Source organism: Salvelinus namaycush, chromosome 6 (genome assembly GCF_016432855.1).
Source record: "Salvelinus namaycush isolate Seneca chromosome 6, SaNama_1.0, whole genome shotgun sequence".
In the NCBI taxonomy this organism is placed as follows: domain Eukaryota; kingdom Metazoa; phylum Chordata; class Actinopteri; order Salmoniformes; family Salmonidae; genus Salvelinus; species Salvelinus namaycush.
This window is the reverse complement of record NC_052312.1, coordinates 6,796,807-6,807,662: the sequence shown is the minus strand read 5'-3', so window position 1 is coordinate 6,807,662 and position 10,856 is coordinate 6,796,807. Positions and strand designations below refer to the sequence as shown.

The 10,856-nt window shown below is 45.4% G+C and overlaps 1 protein-coding gene across 1 annotated transcript in view; it reads right to left on the bottom strand.

Moving 5' to 3' along the window:
• Positions 1-8,260: 8,260 nt before the first annotated feature.
• The window catches only part of LOC120049470 (VPS10 domain-containing receptor SorCS2-like), a 42,811-nt gene continuing 40,215 nt past the window's right edge, over positions 8,261-10,856 (bottom strand). Inside the window, exon 20 of the mRNA XM_038995735.1 lies at positions 8,261-8,926. Within this exon, the coding sequence (XP_038851663.1) occupies positions 8,860-8,926 (67 nt within the window). The 3' untranslated portion in view covers positions 8,261-8,859. The remainder of the gene's footprint in view (positions 8,927-10,856) is intronic.

The window sequence follows — 10,856 nt, the reverse complement described above, 5'->3', positions numbered from 1 at the left end:
GGGGACAGGATGGGAGGAGTAGGTGACAGGATGGGAGGAGGAGGAGGGGGGGTGTATTGGGTAAAGGGAGTAGGGGAGAAAGGCAGGAGAGTGGGGAGGGGGTTGGGTGTATTGGGTAAAGGGAGTAGGGGAGAAACAACAAAAGAGTGGAAGGGGGAGAAAGGCAGGAGAGTGGGGAGGGGGTTGGGTGTATTGGGTAAAGGGAGTAGGGGAGAGGGGGTTGGGTGTATTGGGTAAAGGGAGTAGGGGAGAGGGGGTTGGGTGTATTGGGTAAAGGGAGTAGGGGAGAAACAACAACATTGTTTGTTTTGCACCTTAGACTTTTCTACTCCATTGTACTTCTATTGACAGTCGCCAACTCGGTGACGAACGGCTGTATATGAAAAGTAATAAACCTCTTTACAAATGTTCCCTTTCTCAGGCCTTGTGTTTATTGAAAATTGGTTAACTGTGTAGTCGGACTAAATGAAACTCTAAACCCCATGAAAATGTTATTAATCTGTATGTTCTCAAAAAACAAAGCATTGAAAGAAATGACCCACATACTCCAAAGTATTGGGACAGTGCCATTTATTGTTGTTTTGGCTCTGTACTCCAGCACTTTGGATTTGAAATGATACAATGACTGAGATGTTAAAGTGCAGACTCAGCTTTAATTTGAGGGTATTTTCATCCATATTGGGGGAACCGTTTAGAAATGACAGGACTTGTACATAGTCCCCTCATTTTATGGGACCAAAAGTATTGGGACAAATTCACTTATGTGTATTAAAGTAGTAAAAAAATATAGTATTTGGTCTCATTCCTAGCGCACAATGATTACATCAAGCTTGTGACTCTACAAACTGTTTTGGTTGTGTTTCAGACTATTTTGAATGGTAGATAATGTATTGTGTCACTTTTATTGTAAATAAGAATATATGATTTTTAAACACTTCTACATTAATGTGGATGCTACCACATTAATCTAACATTTTTGGGGGTATGATATTTATGCCTTTAACTTTCTCACTCATTATTCACGATTCATTCAGGATTATAGGTAATCATGATAGCTTCCACATTAATGTGCTAGGAATATGGGACCAAATACTAAACTTTTGACAACTTTAATACACAAGTGAATTTGGAGTACAGCGCCAAAACAACCCAAAGAATGTCACTGTCCCAATACTTGTGGAGCTCACGTTATATAAGAAAACAGTCAATCAAAACATGCTAACTGCTAGCTGATGAAACAACAACATGCTAGTCCCATCAATGCAGGAAGAAACCCAACAACTTGTTTTAGATCTGCTGGGGATTGTCTCAGTTGATCGGATTCATCTGGATGGGTCTGAAGCGATGGAGGATGACAACCACGTTATCAATTACGCATCAGCTGTCAGAGCAGCTTACCGATCATTGCAACTGCACAAATTTGTGCAGAATTCTCTGGCCTCCCTTTGAAAAAGGTCAAAGGTAATTGAGGAGATGGAAAGTGGATGAAAATGTGCTTGTTTGAAATGACTCTCCTCCAATCGGGCGTCATCAGTTTAGAGGGTGGAATCCTAAACTAAATGTATAAAGTGATAAAAACACATTGAGCTAGTTGTGCAAGATGTTATAAATAAACAGGTAAGTAGCATGTCGTTTTTAAATGAACAAAAGCTGATTCAAAGGTGGTGTCGCAGATTTCAAAACTCTTCTGCAAATGAACTCCGGTAGGATACACTTGTGCTTCCTCGCTAAAACTAGGCAATCAAGGAGGGGAGGACAGTCTTCTGTTTGCCTACTAACGAATTGACACACTCCTCGATCACTTATTGGTTTCCGGGCCACGTAGGAGAGAGGTCAGAGTACAGCCATTTCCCAAATGAGAAAAGGTTCATGCCGCTGGGGTTAAATCCCTGCCTTGTAGCCAAGAGGTCGTAGGTTAGCTCCTCATCTCTTGTTCTTTAAGTTTCTTCAATTGTCGATGTCATAGACAGGTGTTTCAACAGTGAAGGAGTTGGTGGCTTTGGGGTTTGATACCTGCCTTGCTATCAAGCAGTTGTCGGTTTGAGCCTCATCTCTTGTGTTTTAGTGTACATTTCTGCATATATCAATGTCAAACAAACAAAGAGAAGTGCATTTTGTGTTGAAGGAGTCTGTCTAGTTTTTTTTCCCGCTCAGCAATCTTCACACAATACCTCACATTTACATAAGTATTCAGACCCTTTACTCAGTACTTTGTTGAAGCACCTTTGGCAGCGATTACAACCTCAAGTCTTCTTGGGTATGACGCTACATGCTTGGCACACCTGTATTTGAGGAGTTTCTCCCATTCTTCTCTGCAGATCCTCTCAAGCTCTGTCAGGTTGGATGAGGAGCGTCGCTGCACAGCTATTTTCAGGTCTCTCCTGAGATGTTTGATCGGGTTCAAGTCCGGGCTCTGGCTGGGCCACTCAAGGACATTCAGAGACTTGTTCCGAGCCCACTCCTGTGTTGTCTTGGTTGTGTGCTTAGGATCGTTTTCCTGTTGGAAGGTGAACCTGCGCCCCAATCTGAGGTCCTGAGCACTCTGGAGCAGCTTTTCATCAAAGATCTATCTGTTCTTTGCTCCATTCATCTTTCCCTCGATCCTGACTAGATTCCCAGTCCATACTGCTGAAAAACATCCCCAAAACATCCCCATACTTCACTGTATGGTGGTGCCAGGTTTCCTCCAGACGTGATGCTTGGCATTCAGGCCAAAGAGTTCAATCTTGGTTTCATCAGACCACATAATCTTGTTTCTCATGGTATGAGAGTTTTAGGTGCCTTTTGGCAAACTCCAAGCAGGCTGTCATGTGCCTTTTACAGAGGAGTGGCTTCTGTCTGGCCACTCTACCATAAAGGCCTGATTGGTGGAGTGCTGCAGAGATGGTTGTCCTTCTGGAAGGTTCTCCCATCTCCACACAGGAACACTGGAACTCTGTCAGAGTGACCATCGGGTTGTTGGTTACCTCCCTGACCAAGGCCCTTCTCCCCGATTGGAGAAAGATTAGGAAGATTCTCTGTGGTTCCAAACTTCTTCCATTTAAGAATGATGGAGGCCACTGTGTTCTTGGGGACCTTCAAAGCTGCAGACATTTTTTGGTACCCTTCCCCAGATCTGTGCCTCGACACAATCCTGTCTCAGAGCTCTACGGACAATTCCTTCGGCCTTTTTTTTGCTCTGACATGCACTGTCAACTGTGGGACCTTATATAGACAGGTGTGTGCTTTCCAAATCATGTCCAATCAACTGAATTTACCACAAGTGGACTCCAATAAAGTTGTAGAAACATCTCAAGGATAATCAATGGAAACAGGATGCACCTGAGCTCAATTTCGAGTCTCATAGCAAAGGCTCTGAATATTTATGTAAATTTGGTATTTCTGCTTTGTTTTTTTGTTTTTTTGCAAAAATGTATAAATACCTGTTTTCTCTTTGTCGTTATGTGGTATTGTGTGTAGATTGATGAGGAAAAACATTTATTTACTCAATTTTCGAGGCTGTAACGCAACAAAATGTTGAAAAATGGAAGTGGTCTGAATACTTTCCAAATGCATTGTATATTTGACATCGACAATTGAGGAAACATACAAAAACCTACCACACTCAAGTGCCTTGCCTGGATATGACCCTACACCCTGTGCTTCAGGGCTGAGATCCTTACACCAAAGCCACCAACTCCTTCACACCTAAAATGCTTCTCTTTGTATGTTTGACATCGAGAGTTCTGCAAACGTTCATTAAAGTACAAGAGATGTGGCTCGAACCGATTTAGTTCTTAGCCAATCAAATCTGCTAATTGGTGATGACATGTTAGTCATTCACTTGATGAAAACCATTCAGTTTGATTTGAACATACCAATCACTCAGTTGGAAGGAGCGAGGTATTGGGAACAGGAGGATTGTTAGTTAAAGTCCCATGCGTGCCATTACTAAGTACATATTTACTGTGAGTTGGGTAGGTTTAAAAAAGCATTTATCAAACCTCCCCCCCAGCCATTCCATGTACTTGGTCTCTTCCAGATCTAGCACACCTGATTCCACTAGTCAACTAATCATCAAGCCATTGAAGAAAGTGAAATATTTATTGAGCAGATACAATGATGACAACCAACATGTATATTTAGGGGGAGTGATTTATTCCAGAATGCAGGTTAAGTGCACTACGCTTTCTGTTGAGGACTTCATAGCATTTTTCATTTATTTACCAAAATTCAAACAAACCAAAAAAACATGAATAAAACTGTGAGGTCAACTTCACATGGTCTTAGTCATCAACAGTGAATCTCCTTCACAAATATATTGAATTCTCTTGACCCCCCCACCCCCACCCCCACCCCCCTTCAACAAGGGGTGGACATAATAACAGACGAGACATCGCTAGAAAACTAAGAACAAGCCAAATATAAGCATATATATGTACAAAAGAACATGAAGAACAGGCAGGCAGGCCAGTGTGTGTCTGGATGTATCAGGCCTACCATCATGAATGTAACTCACTCACTGGAAAGCTAGAGATTGACTCTGAGCACTGGTCTGTAGACTGGTGTCTCATTCAAGACATCCCTAGCAAGTCTGTATGGCCCAATGTGTGAAGATGGTCCACTTCACTCTAGACTGTACTCTTCATGACTACGTCCTTAGTGCAAATGAAACATCTTGGGATATTTTGAGAACGGAAGGAAAGCCACTTACCAATGTTGTAGATTTGATAATGAGAGATCCAGTTAAACAATGGATGCAACAGAAAGTAGCCTATCTAAAAGTCTATGATACTTAGCTATACACTGAAATATCACTAACTGATACATGAGAAGCAAGCTATGGTATTGAGAAACTCTCACTGTACTGTTATGAGAGGAAACAGTGGAGGAGACCTCCAAAAAACAACTGTGTATGTTTTGGTATCAGTGTAAAATACTTACACTCACGTGAAGGACTATATACAGTGAGAGGTTGTTCATATATACAAATCTATGTACACAAGACAAATTATATGGGGAGAAATACCACCACTAACTCTGCCTAACATAGGCTCAATAATGACAGCCACGCCATCTCCATGACGATGACTTTGTCTCTGGGGAAATGAACTCACGTTGACCTCTGACCCGGGGGCTATCTTGGGGTCGGGGTCAAACTGTTATTAGTAAATAAACAGAGGAAATGCACAGGAAATGTGGGATTTTGTCGTTTTGATGAGAGGTTTGGCTGGAGTTGTAGTTCATGTTAAATGAGCAGAGGAGTCCACTTCTTTTTAGGCACCGTGGGGAAAACAATGGCTTTCTAACCGGGGGAGGTGACATGCTGGAAATGTGCTGAAATATCCCACAACCAGACACCATTCTAAGTGTCACTCTTTTAACCTCACCTGCTCATCAAGTACCATAAACATTAAAAAAAATGATACAAATACTTCATCTTTAAAAAAAATGATTAAAATATGAATTATTAAAGACCATTCTTATACATTGTTGTATGATGAAAGGAAACATTAACAAGGATTGCATGTAAATAATGGTGAATGAAAGAGGATCTTCCCACATGCTTCATTTTAGCTCAACTTAAGTACCTGTATCTGGGATTTATAAACAGAGCAACACCACCCCCTAGTGCCTAAATGGGTAGTTGCGTTCTTCTCACAAAGGCAACCGTGTCTCAGTTCAGACTGCTCCCGCTCCACGTCCTATCCTTCATATAACTTCCCTGCAGATTTAAAGTGGGCGCTCAATCTCATTCGTTCCCGAATAAGATTGTTATTGCATTTGAAGTGTGAGAGAGAGAGAGAAAGAGACAATTATAAATTGCTTCTCCTAAAAACATTACTTCTCTTCATTTGGTAGTAATGGAGGTGTTAACAACTCCACCTCTCTTTTCTCCACTGCTAAACTATGCCCATCCAGAATGTGTGTGAGAATTATTTTACCAAACTGTACTTCTCACGGTCATTGCGTGGTTCTGTTTTGGTGATACTGTGTACGCACCCCACTATCCTCCTACTACTAGTGAACTAGGATACACTACGTTACCAAAAGTATGTGGACATATGCTCATCGAAGATCTCATTCAAAAATCATGGACATTAAGATGGAGTTGGTCCCCCCTTTGCTGCTATAACAGCCTCCACTCTTCTGGGAAGGCTTTCCACTAGATGTTGGAACATTGCTGCGGGGACTTGCTTCCATTCAGCCACAAGAGAGTTAATGAGGTCGGGCACTGATGTTGCGCGATTAGGCCTGGCTCGCAGTCGGCGATCCAATTCATCCCAAAGGTGTTCGATAGGGTTGAGGTCAGGCCTCTGTGCAGGCCAGTCAAGTTCTTCCATACCGATCTCGACAAACCATTTCTGTATAGACTTCACTTTGTACACGGGGACATTGTCATGCTGAAACAGGAAAGGGCTTCCCCCAAACTGTTGCCACAAAGTTTGAAGCACGGAAATGCACTAGGCGGTCCCGTTCTGTGAGGTTGTGTGGTCTACCACTTCGTGGCTGAGCCATTGTTGCTCCTAGACATTTCCACTTCACAGTAAAATAATTTACAGTTGACCGGGGAAGCTCTAGCAGGGCAGAAATTTGACAAACTGACTTGTTGGAAAGGTGGCATCCAACATTGAAAGTCACTGAGCTCTTCAGTAATGCAATTCTACTGCCAATGTTTGTCTATGGAGATTGTATGACTGTGTGCTCGATTTTATACACCTGTCAGCAACGGGTGTGGCTGAAATAGCCGAATCTACTAATTTGATGGGGTGTCCACATACTTTTGTATATACAGTGCATTTGGAAAGTATTCAGACCCCTTGACTTTTTCCACATTTTGTTACCTTACAGCCTTATTCTAAAATTGATTAAATGCATTTTTTCCCTCGTCAATCTACACACAATACCCCATAAAGACAAAATGAAAACAGTATTTTAGAAATGTTTGCAAATGTATTCAAATAAAAAAACAAAAATACCTTATTTACATAAGTATTCAGAGCCTTTGCTATGAGACTCAAAATTGAGCTCAGGTGCATCCTGTTTACATTGATCATCCTTGAGATGTTTCTACAACTTTATTGTAGTCCACCTGTGGTAAATTCAATTGATTGGACATGATTTGGAAAGGCACACACCTGTCTATATAAGGTCCCACAGTTGACAGTGCATGTCAGAGCAAAGACCAAGCCATGAGGTCGAAGGAATTGTCCATAGAGCTCCGAGACAGGATTGTGTCGAGGCACAGATCTGGGGAAGGGTACCAAAACATTGAAGGTCCCCAAGAACACAGTGGCCTCATTCTTAAATGGAAGTAGTTTGGAACCACCAAGACTCTTCCTAGAGCTGGCCGCCCGGCCAAACTGAGCAATCGGGGGAGAAGGTCCTTGGTCAGGGAGGTGACCAAGAACCTGATGGTCACTTTGACAGTGCTCCAGAGTTCCTCTGTGGAGATGGGAGAACCTTCCAGGACAACCATCTCTGCAGGACTCCCCTAATCAGGCCTTTATGGTAAAGCCACTCCTCAGTATAAGGCACCTAAAGGACTCTCAGACCATGAGAAACAAGATTCTCTGGTTTGATGAATCCAAGATTAAACTCTTTGGCCTGAATGCCAAGTGTCACATCTGGTGGAAACCTGGTACCATCTTTAAAGTGACGCATGGTGGTGGCAGCATCGTGCTGTGGGGACGTGGAGACTAGTCAGGATTGAAGGAAAAATCAACGGAGCAAAGTACAGAGAGATCCTTGATGAAAACCTGCTCCAGAGCACTCAGGACCTCAGACTGGGGCGAAGGTTCACCTTCCAACAGGAAAATGACCCCAAGCACACTGCCAAGACAATGCAGGAGTGGCTTCGGGACAAGTCTCTGAATGTCCTTGAGTGGCCCAGCCAGGGCTCGGATTTGAACCCAATCGAACATCTCTGGAGAGACCTGAATAGCTGTGCAGTGACGCTCCCCATCCAACCTGACAGAGCTTGAGAGGATCTGCAGGGAACAATGGGAGAAATTCCTCAAATACAGCTGTGCCAAGCTTGTACCGTCATACCAAAGAAGACTTGAGGTTGTAATCGCTGCCAAAGGTGCTTCAACAAAGTACTGAGTAAAGGGTCTGAAAAAAAATGACAACCTGTTTTTGCTTTGTCATTATGGGGTATTGTGTGTAGATTGATGAGGGAAAAACACTATTCAATCCATTTTAGAATAAGGCTGCAACGTAACAACATTGTGAAAAAGTCAAGGAGTCTGAATACTTTCCAAATGGACTGTATAGCGTATCTGGAAACTACCTGGTGAGAGTCAGTGAAAGACGAGTCTTACAGTCCCGAGCGTTCTAAATAGCAGGCCAGTAGGCGGGGGGTTCTCTGTGATGTCACCGGTTTCTCTTTTCTCACTGGGTGGCGTCCAATCAGTCTCTGAGGGGTTTAGCCAATGAGAACACACAGAGCAGTCATGACACTGGGTACAAGGACACAAGGACACTGGGTGCAAAGGACACTGGTGCAAAGGACACTGGGTGCAAAGGACACTGGGTGCAAAGGACACTGGGTAAAAAGCAGAGTTGGCCCACATCCCCGATGTTACAGTAACACAGTGGAGGACGGGATAGAGGGACGAGCAGAACGGAGGATAAGTGTCCCTCTGAGCGAGAGACGGAAACGAGGGAGCAAGGGGCCGTGGAGAGGGGGAGAGGAATCAGAGAGGAGAGGAGAGAGAGGGACTAATGCTAGACTGTAGTACTGTGGTGCTTTCTCTCTTCCTCTGTACGGGGAGCGGTGGATTGGTTGGTCAGACAGAGAGACAGAGGAGGAAGGCAGAGTAGAGTTCCCTATGCTCGTTAGCATGGCTAGCTGGTTAGCGTGTCCGTGTTCAGCCATCAGCTGGTCAGGTAGCTGTGCAGCTCTCTGGAGTTGATGCTCAGTACCACGCCCGAGTGGTTACCTAGAAACAAGGAGAGAGAGGAGGTAGTGAGACCAGAGTTGAGGGTCGGTTGGTTTTAAAAGAGAAAATACCACCTGCTTCTTTATCTTGCAACATTAAAGCATGTCCTTGATTGTTCTTTTCTCTTTGACTGGATGACTGGTTGGTTATCTTTTAACCAAACCATAGCTGTGATTTTAATTAATATTTCCCATTGATATAGGTATTAGAATGCTTAAAATGTTTTACCTTTAATTCGCAATATCATTATGAGTTTAGTAGCTTTTATGAATAATACAACAGCAAATAGGGAATACCTTGCATTGCTAACTGTTCTGTTAACTGCCTGGGCTCGTGGGTGGTAGCAGGCTGTTCTGTTAACTGCCTGGGCTCGTGGGTGGTAGCAGACTGTTCTGTTAACTGCCTGGGCTCGTGGGTGGTAGCAGGCTGTTCTGTTAACTGCCTGGGCTCGTGGGTGGTAGCAGGCTGTTCTGTTAACTGCCTGGGCTCGTGGGTGGTAGCAGGCTGTTCTGTTAACTGCCTGGGCTCGTGGGTGGTAGCAGGCTGTTCTGTTAACTGCCTGGGCTCGTGGGTGGTAGCAGGCTGTTCTGTTAACTGCCTGGGCTCGTGGGTGGTAGCAGACTGTTCTGTTAACTGCCTGGGCTCGTGGGTGGTAGCAGGCTGTTCTGTTAACTGCCTGGGCTCGTGGGTGGTAGCAGGCTGTTCTGTTAACTGCCTGGGCTCGTGGGTGGTAGCAGGCTGTTCTGTTAACTGCCTGGGCTCGTGGGTGGTAGCAGGCTGTTCTGTTAACTGCCTGGGCTCGTGGGTGGTAGCAGGCTGTTCTGTTAACTGCCTGGGCTCGTGGGTGGTAGCAGGCTGTTCTGTTAACTGCCTGGGCTCGTGGGTGGTAGCAGGCTGTTCTGTTAACTGCCTGGGCTCGTGGGTGGTAGCAGGCTGTTCTGTTAACTGCCTGGGCTCGTGGGTGGTAGCAGACTGTTCTGTTAACTACCTGGGCTCGTGGGTGGTAGCAGGCTGTTCTGTTAACTGCCTGGGCTCGTGGGTGGTAGCAGGCTGTTCTGTTAACTACCTGGGCTCGTGGGTGGTAGCAGACTGTTCTGTTAACTGCCTGGGCTCGTGGGTGGTAGCAGGCTGTTCTGTTAACTGCCTGGGCTCGTGGGTGGTAGCAGACTGTTCTGTTAACTGCCTGGGCTCGTGGGTGGTAGCAGGCTGTTCTGTTAACTACCTGGGCTCGTGGGTGGTAGCAGGCTGTTCTGTTAACTGCCTGGGCTCGTGGGTGGTAGCAGGCTGTTCTGTTAACTGCCTGGGCTCGTGGGTGGTAGCAGGCTGTTCTGTTAACTGCCTGGGCTCGTGGGTGGTAGCAGGCTGTTCTGTTAACTGCCTGGGCTCGTGGGTGGTAGCAGGCTGTTCTGTTAACTGCCTGGGCTCGTGGGTGGTAGCAGGCTGTTCTGTTAACTACCTGGGCTCGTGGGTGGTAGCAGGCTGTTCTGTTAACTACCTGGGCTCGTGGGTGGTAGCAGGCTGTTCTGTTAACTGCCTGGGCTCGTGGGTGGTAGCAGGCTGTTCTGTTAACTGCCTGGGCTCGTGGGTGGTAGCAGGCTGTTCTGTTAACTGCCTGGGCTCGTGGGTGGTAGCAGGCTGTTCTGTTAACTGCCTGGGCTCGTGGGTGGTAGCAGGCTGTTCTGTTAACTGCCTGGGCTCGTGGGTGGTAGCAGGCTGTTCTGTTAACTGCCTGGGCTCGTGGGTGGTAGCAGGCTGTTCTGTTAACTGCCTGGGCTCGTGGGTGGTAGCAGGCTGTTCTGTTAACTGCCTGGGCTCGTGGGTGGTAGCAGGCTGTTCTGTTAACTGCCTGGGCTCGTGGGTGGTAGCAGACTGTTCTGTTAACTGCCTGGGCTCGTGGGTGGTAGCAGACTGTTCTGTTAACTGCCTGGGCTC